This window comes from Artemia franciscana, chromosome 6, assembly GCF_032884065.1.
Source record: "Artemia franciscana chromosome 6, ASM3288406v1, whole genome shotgun sequence".
In the NCBI taxonomy this organism is placed as follows: Eukaryota; Metazoa; Arthropoda; class Branchiopoda; order Anostraca; family Artemiidae; genus Artemia; species Artemia franciscana.
The window spans coordinates 1,534,356-1,549,734 of NC_088868.1; the positions used below are offsets into that span (position 1 = coordinate 1,534,356).

Here is a 15,379-nt window from a genome sequence, read left to right on the forward strand (position 1 = left end):
TAAATTATCACGGACTTAGAAGGGTGTAGCGAAGAGCATGAAATATATTCTCCTTCCGTTTAGAAATTGACCAATAACATCAACCATGGGGTAGTACCAAATATGTTCCACGATTTAAACTGTATTTCTTGGCAAAATTTCAGAAGTAGAAGTAAAAAAATCTTTTACAACATTTTGGATACAATTTAGTGTTTCATCAAAAAATTTAAAGCAAGATAAGAAAAAAGTAAAAGTAAAAGTAAAAGATAAGAAAAGTAAAAGTAGAAAAAAAGACTTGAAGAAAGTGCTTGAGAAAAGGCTAGACAGTTTTGTTGTTCCGTTTGGCTAATCCTCTTAGAAGGGATACTGCATGAAAAGGCATTTTTGGATCCATATGTGTTAGTCAATTGTGACCAACACACATTATTAGTCACAATAATCACAAAAGTCACTAACAGACGTATGTGTCAGTCAATTGTGTATAACGGTCCAATGTATCTCCAAATTGCATTTGGAGATACTTTTTTGTCAGGCAGTTGTGCTAATTTTATTGGAAGACGTTTGGCATTTGTTGATTTAATGTAGGGTCAGGCTATTTTCAAATCTTTAATTTTCTTTATATTAACTACTCATAACTCTGTGTTATATATCCATAATTTAGCATTGTCGATCAACAGAAGCTTATTCAAAGTCTTATAAAACGAGTTGAGCATGTATTGCGTCCTGAATTTGTCTTAATATTATTCCATAAGCCATTAATTAACACATTTTGAGATTTTAAATAAATTTTTCAGTTAATCTTTAAGAATTTTAATGCAAAAGGCATTTGTTGAGTCTTGTCCCAGTTTCTTAAGAATGACCCCTGAATCACAAAAGCCGTAGAATAAATAGTTGAAATTACTAAAAATAATTTAGCGTAAAGAGAGGGGTATTAGGAGTAGGTGAGCCCCTCATATGCATAATAATTTCTGTTCGTTTAAAGTTTTAATGCTGCTCCTTACTCTCAGTTGAAAAACTTTTCATATTTATTTTTTCATTGTTTTAAATAATGCTAGAAAATCCTGTACTCCCTTCATGGAAATTTTCTTCCCCCCTGACAAATTCCTCCATGGACAGTTCCCCCAACATATCTCCCTCTTCTCAGCCCCTCCTCCCAACCACAAAATCCCCCTGAAAACGTCTGTACACTTCCCAATCACCATTACTACAAGTAAGCACTGGTCAAAGTTTGTAACTTGTAACCCCTCCCATGGGGACTGTGGGGGAGTAAGTCGTCCCCAGATACATAATTATAAGGTTTATCGACTACGCTGAATAAAATATCTGTCTCAGAATTTTGATCCGGTGACTTTGGAAAAATATTTAGCATGGGAGGGGGACTAGGTGCCCTCCATTATTTTGGTCGCTGAAAAAGGACACTAGAACTTTTCATTTCCGTTAGAATGGGCTCTCTCACAAGATTCTAGGACCACTGGGTCGATTCAATCACCCCTAGAAAAAAAAAACAATAAACACGCATCCGTGATCTGCCTTCTGTCAAAAAATACAAGATTCCACATTTTTGTAGATAGGAGCTTGAAACTTCTACAATAAGATTTTCTGATACGCTAAATCTGATGGTGTGATTTGTTAAGATTCTATGACTTTTAGGGGTTGTTTCCCCCTATTTTCTAAAATAAGGCAAATTTTCTCAGGCTCGTAACTTTTGATGGGTAAGACTAAACTTCATGAAACTGATATATTTAAAATCAGCATTGAAATGCGATTCTTTTGATGTAGCTATTGTATCAAAATCCCATTTTTTAGAGTCGCTCTACGAACTGCTTGATACTATTTTTTCCTAGCTTTAGACCTCTTCTCCCTAGAAAATTCCCCCATCCTCAAACTAATTGCTTTTCAGGGTTATTTGTGGCTAAGATCCGCATTGCCAGATTCTTGTTATAGAACATCACAGTTATAAAAGCGAAAATAAGCCAAAAACACTGTTTTGAATAAAATACACCCAAGGTGTAATTATACAAAACAAATTGAAAAGTGTTGGTTTGAACAATTCAATGCGCAACTAACTAAAATAAGTGCCCAAAATTTCTTTCAGTTTCATAGCTGGTCGCTCGCTGAACGATAAGCTATTAAACAATAATGAAAAGTTTGACTAGAAACTAATAAACAGTTACAATTGTAGAATTGTAATGACTCACAGTGAAGTAGGAAAATTGACCATGGCTCGTGAAAAGAATATTTCATGAAAGATTCATCCCAGGTGCTGACATAAGAGTTTTATTTGTAAAAGAAAACTTTTTTTGAAAATGAGTTTCTGTTTATTATTGTTGAAACTAAAAAGATAAAAATAATTTTGTTTCTTTTCAGTTTTATATTTGCAAATCATTGACTATGTCCTTAAATAATTTGTAAATTAATAAGTAAGTTATTAATTTTATTAATGTATTAAATTAATCAATTTAGTTCATTTATCAAGCGATTAACTTGCTGATTCAATATTTAATCATTTAGTCATTTATTGTATGTATCAATTACATAGGTATAGACGTTTATATCCTTCCAAAGAGAAAGAAAAGAAAATATTAGAAATTACAGAACTTAAAAGAGCTAGTTAACAGTTAATAACACTATTAACTGCGCACGCTATAGTTACGCACGCTCTTCCTCCATCCCAATCTATTAAAAGCCTCCCTCTTTAAACCATCCAAGGAAGTTCCCATTCCCCTTAAATCTTTTCTTAGAAAATCCTCTCTTCCCTTAAATCTTTCCTCACGACTTCCTCCCACCATATCTGAAGAGGTCCTGCTTTTTGTTTAGCCTTAGATGGTCGGCCAAAAAGGACAATCTTTGGCAATCTGTGACAATCTTAGCCATCTTAACCTTTCTCTCGTTATCAAACAGTTCGTGGTAACGAACTGTACTAAGGAGCGACCCGGCTCAGTAGTAACCAAAACTCTAAAAATGGAATTTTGATACCAATAGCTACATCAAATGAAATGCATTTTAATGCTGATCTTAAATATATAAGTTTCATCAAGTTTAGTTTTACCCATCAAAAGTTAAGAGCCTGAGGAAATTTGCCTTATTTTAGAAAACAGGGGGAAACACCCCCTAAAAGTCATATAATCTTAACGAAAATCACACCATCAGATTCAGCGTATCAGAGAACTTGATTGTAGAAGTTAAAGCTCCTATCTACAAAAATGTGGAATTTTGTATTTTTGCCAAAGGCAGATCACGGATGTGTGTTTATTTGTTTGTTTTTTTTTTCCAGGGGTGATCTTATCGACCCAGTGGTCCTAGAATGTTGCAAGAGGGCCCGTTATAATTGAAACTAAAAGTTCTAGTGCCCTTTTTAAGTGACCAAAAAACTGGAGGGCACCTAGGCCTCCTCCCACGCTAATTATTTTCCCAAAGTTAACGGATAAAAATTCTGAGATAGCCATTTTATTCAGCGTAGTCAAAAAACCTTATAACTATGTGTTTGGGGACGACTTACTCCCCCACAGTCCCCGTGGGAGGGGCTAGAAGCTACAAACTTTGATCAGTGCTTACATGTAGTAATGGTTATTGGGAAGTGTACAGACGTTTTCAGGGGGATTTTTTGGTTGGGGAAGGGGTTGAGAAGAGGGGGATATGTTGGGGGAACTTTCCATCGAGGAATTTGTCATGGGGGAAGAAAATTTCCATGAAGGGAGTTCAGGATTTTCTAGAATTATTTAAAAAAGAAAACAATGAAAAAATAAATATGGAAACGTTTTTTCAACTGGAAGTAAGGAGTAGAATTAAAATTTAAAACAAACAGAAATTATTACGCATATGAGGGGCTCACCTCCTCCTAATACCTCGATCTTTATGCTAAATTATTTTAGTAATTTCAACTATATATTCTACGGCTTTTGTGATTCAGGGGTCATTCTTAATGAATTGGGACAAAATTTAAGCTTTAGTGTGAAGAGCGAGGTACTGACGGGGGGGGGTGTGTGAACCCCTCATATATGTAATAAAAATATGAGAATACAAAAGTTCCTTACGTAAGCTAATTTATAAGTTACACATATTTCGTTTTAAGTTTTAATGTTGCTCCTTACTTTCAGTTAAAAAAAACTAGTTTTTTTATTTAACAGCCTCAAAAAGTGGGATTGAACCACACTTTTCGTACAATCAGTTTGACACCCAAAACACCCGGCCAAAACAATCTGTAGGCCGTCACTGTAGATTTCTATATTCCAATCTTGGTCCGTAGACTTGTCTTCCTATTTTTCAGATTTTTGTCTTTTTTTACTGTGAAAAAACACCCTGGGTCCATGCTTTCTACTTTCAATATATTCATTTTGCCCACTTTCCTTACTAATAATACTATCTAGGTAAGTGAAGCTGTCCACTTGATCAATCTTTTCGTTACCCAGCGTCACCTTTTGATCTTCACCTATCCCTAGCCTTAGCGACTTCGTTTTCTTAATATTAATTTCCAAACCTCTTCTTGCACTCCGATTTCGCAAAATCTCTAAATGTTCATTCAATTAGATAACACTTCATCTAGGATGCTTAAATCTTCAGCACAATCTTAGTACAGGGAAAGTGTTGCTTCCTCATTTGATTTAGTCAAACTCCAATTAGCCAGGCTCTTAGCTTTTCACATCTTAGTCCACCAGCATGATTTTGATTCAAATTTAAATTTGAATTATGCCAAAACTCCCTCCTCCTCCCTACGTAGCATAATATTGTGGTAGTAAGTAAACACCTCATTTTTGAATATTAACCTTTCAATTAAATAAGGCTTAAAGCGGTGTTGCAAGACTAAATGGCTAAACCAAAACAGTATTGCTATGAGTGCAGATTACGGGTTACATCTAACGCTGTCGAATGTGTTAATTGCAGCTCTTGGTTCCATGCAGGGGCCGAAAAGTGTGCTAGGATAGATATTACTAGTTGGAATAACTCCTAAATATGCCTAGATTGCTCCACTAGGTCTAAGGTAACTGGTACTTCTTCTCCAGGACTTTCTACCCCCTGATCTGGATTTTCTCAGACATCCCGTACCCCTGTTGAGAGAAGAAGGATTCTTAGGGTTCTAAGTTATCTCAGCAGCCTTAAACATTTTCCAGACCCTCCGCTCAACTAGTTTTCTCTATTGACTGAAGAACCAACCGTGTCTAACGAGGCTGGTACTAGTTCGTGTTATCTTACAACTTCCCTTGTTTCTTCCCAGCTCCAAGGTCTTGTATATTGTTCTGTAGGGAAAACTAACGCCTCATTCCAAACAATTGAATGTAGCAATGGTAAATCAGTTCAAATGGACTCCGTCCCTGTCGCCCTCATCTTACAACCATATATCACCAAAATCTTGATTTTACAAGAAAAGTTAACGGATGTGTTAACTCTAATCTCCGTTTTTTGTCAATTCACAAAAGTGATACTGCAAATCAATCTACATGTAATTCCCTTTAAATGAGGTAAATAACACTTTAATCTCTGACCATCGAAATGTTCATAAGCCCAATGAATATTGATGAAGGACATAGAGGATTAAACCCAGTGATACCTGTCACAACAAGTGACATAAATTCAGAAATTTTGCTTGACCTCAATCCAGCCTCGATACAGACTAATTATAATAGTAACCTTGATTACCACGTTACAGATGCTCAAAAACGTGTGGACATTAGGAAGGTGAATAACCTGCACAAAAAGACTGCCTCTTCTGCTAATAAACCAAAATGTGCTAATATAATTTTGACAGGTTCTTGCCAATTAGGAGACAATTGTGCATTTGAACACATTCGTGATTCAACCAAGCTCCAGCAAAAAAGTGTTTTCGATAATAGAGCGAAGGGAAATTAAACCTCTCATATAAGTTCGTCAGACACAGCGTAACAATTAATAAACCTTTCCCGATTATGAACTCCCATTACTTACCCTTTGTTACCTCCCCCCCCCTATATACAGAAGTCTTATTTCCTTCCCACGTACAGTATACTGCCCTATACCCTCCTTACTCTGCCGCAAACCAGCAAATTCTTGACGGACTTGAATCAGCGCTCCCACCATAGCAATTACCAGGTAACAACCGTTTAGCAGATCATCTCCATTCCACTGCGATTCCCAGCCAAGCTAATAAAATCCTCGTTGAAAAAGAGTGCTATTCCTCCCCAGACCCTCGCTCCTCTTACTCCCTTCTGGCCCCTACAATTAGCAAACAAACAACTGCTCACTTCAGTAACCGTTTTACTTTTCCTAAGTTCCTTGTTACAAAACGCTGAAAGCCTGAATTTCGACGAATTGACCGAACTCAAGGTTCTCTCTCAATTACAAAAAAAAAAAATGATGTAATTGCTGTAACAGAGGTCCAGGCACAGATCCCTGACCTTTTAAAAATTAATAACTGCTCCAATTGATGAAACCTCTGGCCATGGAGCCTTTCGAGGGGGAATAAGCGTATTGTAATTCCATTTTGAATTGTATTTTGTATTGTATTGAATAATAATAAACTTCTTCTTCTTCTTCTCGTCCCGATGACCAACCCTAGGTAAGAAGGGAGGCGGAATATTTTTATTTGTAGGTGACTATCTCTTCCCTAAATGAATTCTTACTCCCAACCTTTCAGATTATGACGAAATTTTTTGGGTAAGTGTGAGACCCAAAGTTTTCCCTCGCCCTTTTAATTTGATTGTGTTTTGCTGCTTTTATTATTCCCCAAATCAAAACGCTGCACAAAGACAGCGGTTCTTCCAGCAAATGTGTAGTAGCGTCTACTTTGTTCTCTGCAAATTCCCTAACGCTGGTATTTTCCTAGTAGGTGATGCTAATGACCTAAAGCTAAATTCCCTTTGCAGTTCCTTTAATTTAAAACAGATAGTAAAAATACCAACAACCAAAGGAAAAAACTACCCTTGATCTGGTTTGTACGAATATGCACACTTTATATAGCTCATATGTTCCTTCGCCCCCTTTAGGAGGAAGCTACCATTTTTGTTTATTAATGAAGCCTCTTTCCAGATTTAATCATACATTTTCTGTTACCCAATTTTCAAGTTCCCTGATTGTTGGAAATTAGGTTTTATTACACCCGTAAAAAGAAGGGTAGCAAACAAGATTTTGCTGGTGTCTGGCCCACTACTCTTAGTTCGGGTTTTCCCAAGTTATATGAAAGCTTTTTAGCTGATTAAATGAAAGTAAAAATAATCCCAAATATTGACCAAACGCAATTCGGAAATTTGCGCTCTACTTCTACCACACATTTTCTTTTTCACCTTTTGGACTCTATGTGTAACAAACTTGAAATCCCAATACCTGGCTCAATATTATCGTAGTTGACTTGCAAAAAGCTTTTGATTTAATTAACCATAATACATTAGTAAAAAAAACTAACCAATGACTTCTAATTGACCCCTATTTAATAAATATGATTTTATCCCTCCTTTCTAATAGAACGCAAGTCGTCAAATTCCTTAATGTATATTCTGATCCCCTCCCAATTTGTAATAGTGTGCCCAGGGAACCCTCTTAGGCGCAATTTTATTTCTTACCATGATAAATAGTCTGGTGTCGATTTCTCGGATTGATGGAAATTCGTTGACGATTTAACTGTCTTAAAAACAAGTTACAAAAATCTAAAAGGTAACCCAATGGACGTCTTGGAATCAATATCAGATGAAGCTGTGCAAGTGATATGAGAATCAACCTTTTAAAGTCAACAGTTTTAACAATTAATTTCCTTAAAGTCCCGCTTCTTTCTCCTGTCCAATCCCTCCTGAAATGTCTGTTAATACTATGAAATTACTGGGTGTTACCATCTCAAGCGACTTAAAATGGGATTGCCATGTTAATGATTTCTTAAGACGTACAAGTACTGCATTTTCTTTCCTCAAACTCCGTAATAAATTTAAATGTCCTAAATCGCATTGTTTGAGGATTTTTCTCTTTTTTGTACGTCCTACCCTCGAATACACTTGTCCTGTTTGGTATCTCGGCATCTCCAAGGAATTGTAGGACAGAATAGAGACAGTTTAAAAAGGTGGCTAGAATTATATTCAATGAGGGTAAAGTGCCTTAAATTTCCCTTCTTTGGAGAGCGAATCTAGTCACCCTTATGGAAAGGAGTGCACAAATTTCCTTGCGTTTTGCCTACAATGCCGTGCAAAAACCCCGTACTACTTCTCTTTTCCCAAGTAGACCCCCCCCCCCCCGATTTCGCCTCCACTGCTCTGTTGCAAGAGAAATTCCCCCCTTTTGCCCCAATAAGAGTTTCCACTGAAAGATATAGAAAAACGGTCATCCCTCACATAGTTATCTTATAGTCTTAGTGTTTATTTTACGATTTCGAACTTTGTGATTCTTGCTAGCTAGACTTTTGTTTAAATTTGTGTTTGTCTGTTTTCATTTTACGAATTTTTATCGTTTGAATTTTTTATTGATTGCAGTTTTGTGATTTTATGACATTGACCATTTCTTTTTTTCTTTTTTTTATTTGCACTGACACTAAAGTACGAATTCGGCCCTAGTTGCTTTGTCGAAATGCATCTAATCATATCTTAAATAAAAAGTAAAACATATTATTCAAATTCAATGATCAAATTTTAAATGAATAAATCAGTTTTTGGTATATTAATATTATTATTATTTATAGAAAAACCCGTCATACAAAAAAGCGAAAGACGGAGCAATTGAGGAAAGAAAGAAAAAAAAGAAGAAGAAATACACACTGAGCGCAAAGACAAACACTTAAAAAAACACAACAAAAACATCTTAACCTCTTTCAAACTCTATAGTTCTAAGAAGTATAGTTCTAAGAGGAATTGTCTACGGATGGTTTTAGGTACCTGTTTGACAGATTGTATGTTAAACAACAAACATTCTGAAAAATTTGATCTTATCCCACTTTTTATTGCTACAATAAGGGTTGAGCTGGCCAGACAGGCTTAGTGAAAAAGGATATTTGGCATATTGTCAAAGACTGTTCTTTTAGGCGATCCGTTTGGGGCTAAGCGATAGGTTTCACCCCATCCGTTGAGGTCATCATCCATCTGGCCCGCAAGTGGGGCAGGAAGAGGTCATAAGTAAGGATTTAAAGAAAATTAGAGCTTCTTGGGAGGGGTAATGGTAAGATTATCGCTTCAGAAAAATATTTCTCAAATTTTTTTTTTTAGTTTGTTCGAATTTTTTTTTTTCAAAAGCTGGCTAGGGCAGGTTTAGTGCAAAAGGATGATATATTGCCAAAGATTGTTCTTTTAGGCCATCCATTTGGGGCCAAACGAAGCGTTTCAACCCAACCATTGAGGCCACCATCCAACTGGGCCGCGAATGGGGCAGAAAGAGGTCATAAGTAGAGATTTAAAGAAAATTTGAGCTTCTTGGGAGGGGTAAAGAGTGAAGTTTTGAATAGATCCTAGTGGAGGAAGAGCTTTCACAGCAATATAGGCATCACGCATCATGGTGTTGTAGTAAATTATAGAGTTGAAAAGGTAATGGTGAGATTATCGCTTGTGAAAAATATTTTTCAAATTTTTTTTTTAACTATTTCAAAAAATATTTTTCAAAAGATGGCTAAGACAGGTTTAGTGAAAAAGGATGACATATTGCCAAAGATTGTCATTTTAGGCCTTCCATTTGGGGCCAAACGAAGCGTTTCACCCTATCCATTACGGCCACTATCCATCTGGGCAGCAAAAGGTCAAGAGGTCATAAGTAAGGATTTAAAGAATATTGCAGCTTCTTGGGAGGAGGTAAGGAGTGAAGCTTTGAATATATCCTTGTGGAGGAGGAAATTGCACAGTAACAAAGGCTTCACGCAACCTTGGTGTTGTAGTAAATTATAGAGTTGAATAGATAATGGTGAGATTAACGCTTCTGAAAAATATTTTTCAAAAAAAAGAAATAAGAAATTCTGGAAAATGTGGTCTACAATAAAGAAAAAAGAAAATAGCGGAAGTCTTACAATATTCCTCTGAAAGGAAGTGTTTCAACTCTCTTATGAAGGCTTTAAACTAAACTGTAGAGTTAAATGGTAATGCTCAGATTAGTGTTTACTCTGTCTGAATTTCCCCTCCCTAAAAGACCACTTATTTTTATGGGAAACGTGTTCCAGAATAAAGAAAAGATGACAAACAATAAATGAATGGTTGTCACGTGGATTAGTCTGTAGCTGCAATCCTCAAGAATGCGTGTTTTGGAAACTTCATGAGAGATTCAACTAATCATATAACCAGACAATAAGCTGTACAAATAAATACGTTCGGTCTTATTTTCCAGGCCTATAATGGTAGAATGACTAATATTTAATGCCTTCCGACATTACGACTGACGATAAAATGGCGAATATTGTACTTTCTGACCATCCGTCTTGGTTCAGAATGAAAAACACGGGCTCGAATGGTCTGGGAGGAGTAGTGCCTGCAATTGGGTCTCTCAAGTTTTTTTGCCCATCTCAACTTTAGATTCTGAACTTTTTTAGTCATATCCAGAGTATCCTGTCCTGGGCGATGGTTGGAGTGAGTCGACCACGGGCGACGTCCGCCCTTCTTGTGTGTGGTCTACCTCTCGGGTGTTTCCAGCCATTTGCATTTGGATCAAAGTCAAAGATGGGCCAGGCAGAAGTTTGAGTGCACAGGAGAAGTAGATGACCGTAATAATGCAGCAATCGAGACTACAGCTGCTCAGATAGGATTGGCAATTTAGAAGACCAGAGGATCTCCAAGTTCTGTACCCTGTTAAACCATCTAACGCGCTCAGTTTTTCGAAGGTGTTTCGTCTGAACATCATCTACCTTGATCATCTGCTTTGGAGTCATGGGCCAAGTCTCTGATGAGTAAAGCATAACCCTAGCTACTGGGGCAGAGTAAATTCGGCTTTTTGTGAGTTAGGCTGATCAGGGATTTGTGAAATGTTGTTCTCAGAGGCCGAATACGGCATTCGCCTTTACCACTCTTGCTGATAATTCTTTATCTATATTTTTATTTGAGTAGACGATTGAACAGGGTAGGTATACTGCTTGACTATCTCAACATTCTGTCCTTACACTTCCAATAGACTCCAGTGGCCTGGATATCTTGTGCACAGGCATTATTTTGGTCTTATACCAGTTTGTCTTTAAGCCAAGATTTTCTGTAGCAGATTTGGTCGTGAGGCTCTGAGCTTAGTAGTTTCTGGATTCCCCTCTCCTTACATTTTCGTAAATTGATGCCACTGGCGAGAAGGTCCATTGGAAATTTAAACTAAATAGGGATTTCTTGGGAGGGAGTAAAGAATAAGGCTCCGAACACACTGAGGAATTGGCCAGTTGTACTGAACTAATGAACCTTGGTGCCGCGATTTGTCTCTGCAGTAGTTAATACTTACCTATTCTGCATATTCAATATTGAATGTATTGATAGCTAAATAACTACTTTCCTGAAAAATATGTTTCGCAACAGAGAAAACAATATACTGATTTGTTGCCATTTGGAACAGTTTAGCAATAATCTTCAGAAGGGTGCAAAAATGTAGGGAAAAGTATATAGAATTTTGATTTTTTTTAAGAATATCCAAGACAGAGTATTAAAATGTACATAAACATTGAACCAATTTTCTAAATTAAACTGGTTGTTAAAATATATTTGGTTTAAAATTCAAAAGTTTTGTTAACTTCTTTCCATCTGCACATTAAAAACAGGTGCCAATTAAACTAGTCTTCGACACTTCTTATGCAAAATTTTGCAAGCACGATCGCTTATTCTCCTGAAAAATGTGTTTCATAATAAAAAGTGCAGAAAAGAAACAGTGATTGGTTGCCATGCCAAACAGTCTAACAGCAATCGTCGTTATGTGTTGTTTCAGTCCTATTATAAAGGATTTAATTCAAACTAGAAGGTTCGCTTGGCTACTCCCGAGGTAAGCGTTTATTGTCTGTTAAACATTTATCTTCCTGAAACCTTTTCCTTCCCCGGACTATTTTCCACGTGCAACTGTTTTTATTGTGGATGGTACCGTACTGTGGCTCCATCATTATTGCTGGAACCGCTCATTCAAACGTCCAATTTTGAAATACTTGCTGCTTTTCTTTTCGTCCTATAAGGGTTACCGACAAGAACAATCTTTGAGAATCTATCATCCCGCATCCGTAAAACGTTTCCTAAAACGTCATCCCATCTTTCACTATAGGTCTAGAAAGTGGATAGAACCATATTTATCTTATAGCTCACAGCCTGAGATGTGGCCTGTCCCTCAGGTAGCCAGAAAAATCTGTAGGCAATTTCTCTGGTAAACACCTAGCAAATCCCCCTCCTTTTTTTGTAGCGCCTACGCTTCAGAACAATACTTGACGACTATCATCAAACTAGTTCGTTGTAACGAAGTGTAAGTATCGTTACTTACCGAATCCTTGCGTGGCTCAATATTAACCGAATCTCTAAAAAACGGAATTTTATATCAACAGATATATAAAAATCAACTTGATATGTCGATTCCAAATATATAAAATTCGGTAAGTTTAGTGCTACCCATCAGAAGATACGAGCCTGAAAATAATTGCCCAATTTTCACCCTCTCTTTGTTAAGAAATCTTAACCGCAAATCACACCAAAGGATGCAGGGTATCAGAGAACCAAACTGTGTTGATTTCAAGCTCCTTTCTACAAAAATGTAGAATTCTGTATTTAATGAATTATGGATGCGTGTTTATCTATTTGTTTGTTTGTTTTTATTTTTCCCAGAGGTAATCGTGTCGAATCAATGGTCCTATAAGATCAACAGAGGGCTCGTTCGAAAAGAAATTGAAATTTCTTGTATACTCTTTAAATGACCAAAAAGACTGTGGCCAGTTTGCCCTCTCCCCCCAAGCACTTGCCCCCAAAGTCGTCAAATTGGAATTGCCATTGAGATAGCTAATATTGCAATGAGATAGCCATTATTTTAGCATAGTTCAAAGGTCTAAAACTATGATGTCATGATGATCATAGTCCCCAGAGAAAGGGCTGTAAGCTACACAATTATGGTGATATAAGGGGAATCAGATCGAACCAGTGGTCCTAGACTATTGGTAGAAGGCTCATTCGGACAGACATTAAAGGTTATAGTGCCCTTTTAAGTTACCATTAATTTGAAGGGCATTTAGCCCCTTCCTTTGGCCCAATTCACCCAAAGTCGACTCAAAAACATTTTGAGATAACTATTTTGTTTGGTTCGATAAACATACCTTCGTGGATAACGCGAACCCGTGCAACCTCTGGAGAAATGACTGAAGGTTTTGAAGTTTGCCCATATTTGTTTACAAATAGTAGGCTATTCGTAATTGCTATGTGCAGCTCATAGCCCATTGCTATGTGGAGCCATAGGGGTATTGCATTCGCCTTTAATTTGAGAGACTATCCGTTCAAAAACTGGTCATTCTTTTTTTTTGGAAAAAGTAAAGAATTGTAACTTGAATTTTAAAATAAGACAATGCACTAGGGGTGGTAGCATTACAGCGAAAAAAATTTCTATGAGAGTGGTTTCCAAATGGTTTGAAACCTGCAAGAAATTTTCCTTAAGAGAATTTTCAGCCAGGAAAGGATTGTCCGCAGGGTATTCTCCAGGTGGGAGGGTGGGGGATTATTCTACGTAAGAAGAGTTTTACTTTGAAGATTTTACTGTGGAGGAGAGAAATTTGCATGAAAGGAAGCTTGATGTCCCTGCATTATTTGAAAAACGATCAGAAATTAAATAAAAAAGCCAACTATTTCAACTAAAAATAATAAAAATAAGGAGCAATATTAAAAGATAAGAAGAACAACATATATTGAAGGTCGTCCCCTCCTCAATATAGTAGTATTATAGTAGTATTGAAATAAAAGAGACAAAATCAATCGATAGCACACCAAAAGCAACTACATCACCCTTTACGCTAAATTTCGACTTTTTGTCCCGACTCTTAAAAAAAAACTCCAAAAAACATAAGGACAGTTTAATTAATGTAAGAAGCTCTTTTAAAAGTATTAAAAAACCTAAGCGTGAAGGTTTAAGTATTGCGAAGGGGTAAACCCCCTAATATACGAAATAATTATACATAAGTCAGACTAGCAAAGGCAGTGATTAGATCTATTATGTTGGAAAAGAAAATTAAGTTGGGAATCAAAAGGTGCATTTCTTTAATTTGTATCTAATCTGTTTCCTATCAAACAGTTCGTGGTAACAACCTGTAGTAAGGTCGTTCCCACGACCTTACTAGTAATCGGTTACAATAGTAACCAAAACTCTAAAAAACGGATTTTTGATACCAATAATTACATCAAAAGAATCGCATTTTAATGCTGATTTTGAACGTATAAGTTTCATCATGTTTAGTTTTACCAACCAAAAGTTACAAGCCTGAGAAAATTTGCCTTATTTAAGGAAATAGGAAGAAACATCCCCTAAAAGTAATTGAATCTTATTGATAACCCCACCATAAATATCAGCGTATCAGTAAACCCAACTGTAGAAGTTTCAAGCTCCTATCTACAAAAATGTGGAATTTCGAATTTTTTGCCAGAAGACAGATCACGGATGCGTGTTTATTTGTTTTTTATTTGTTTTTTTCTTCCAGGGGTGATCGTATGAACACAGCGGTACTACAATGCTACGAGAAGGTGCAATCTAACAAAACTTCAAAGTTCTAGTGCCCTTTTCAAGTGACAAAAAAATTGGAGGGCACCTAGGTCCTCTCCAACACTCTTTTTTTTCAAAGCCACCGGATAAAAATTCTTATATAGCCATTTTGTTCAACATAGTCGAAAAACCCAATAATTAGGTCTTTAGGGACGACTTAATCCCCCACAGTCCCCAGGGGAGGTGCTGCAAGTTACAAACTTTGACCATTGTTTACGTAAAGCAAGGGTTATTGGGAAGTGTATAGTTGTTTTAGGGGGGACTTTTTCGTGTTGAGAGGGGAAGGTGGGTCAGAGGAGGGGGTTACGTGGGAGGATCTTTCCATGGAGTAATTTATCACGAGAGAAGAGAATTTCCATGAAGGGGCTGCAGGATTTTCAAGTATTATTAAAAAAAAACAATTAGAAAGATCAGCAAGAAGTAAGGAGCAGCATTAAAACCTAAGAAGAACAGAAATTATTACGTATATAAAGGGAATCGTCTCCTCCACAGTACCTCGCTGTTTACGATAAAGTACTTTTAGTAATTCCAACTTCAGGGGTCATTCTTAAAGAATTGGGCAAAATTCAACCTTTATTGTAAAGAGCGAGGTATTGAAGAGGGGGGCGAACCCCTTCACATACGTAATAAATATATACAAATATAGTAGTTGGTCACACAAGTTAATTCCTAAGTTAAGTATATTAATTACTAATGAAAACGTTCGGAAAAAAAAGTTCATTGCCTTTTATAGTAACAAAAAATTAGAGGGCAATTAGGCCTCCTCCCCCACCCCCTTTCTTATCAAAATCGTCCGATT

The 15,379-nt window shown here is 36.6% G+C and overlaps 1 protein-coding gene across 3 annotated transcripts in view; it reads left to right on the forward strand.

Moving 5' to 3' along the window:
* LOC136027893 (uncharacterized) overlaps window positions 1-12,016 on the forward strand; it is a 72,848-nt gene extending 60,832 nt beyond the window's left edge. For all 3 annotated transcript variants that reach the window (XM_065705324.1, XM_065705323.1, XM_065705325.1), the window contains exon 4: window positions 9,580-12,016. In XM_065705324.1, coding sequence (XP_065561396.1) covers window positions 9,580-9,797 — 218 coding nt within the window. In that variant the 3' untranslated portion in view covers window positions 9,798-12,016. The remainder of the gene's footprint in view (window positions 1-9,579) is intronic.
* Window positions 12,017-15,379: the final 3,363 nt, after the last annotated feature.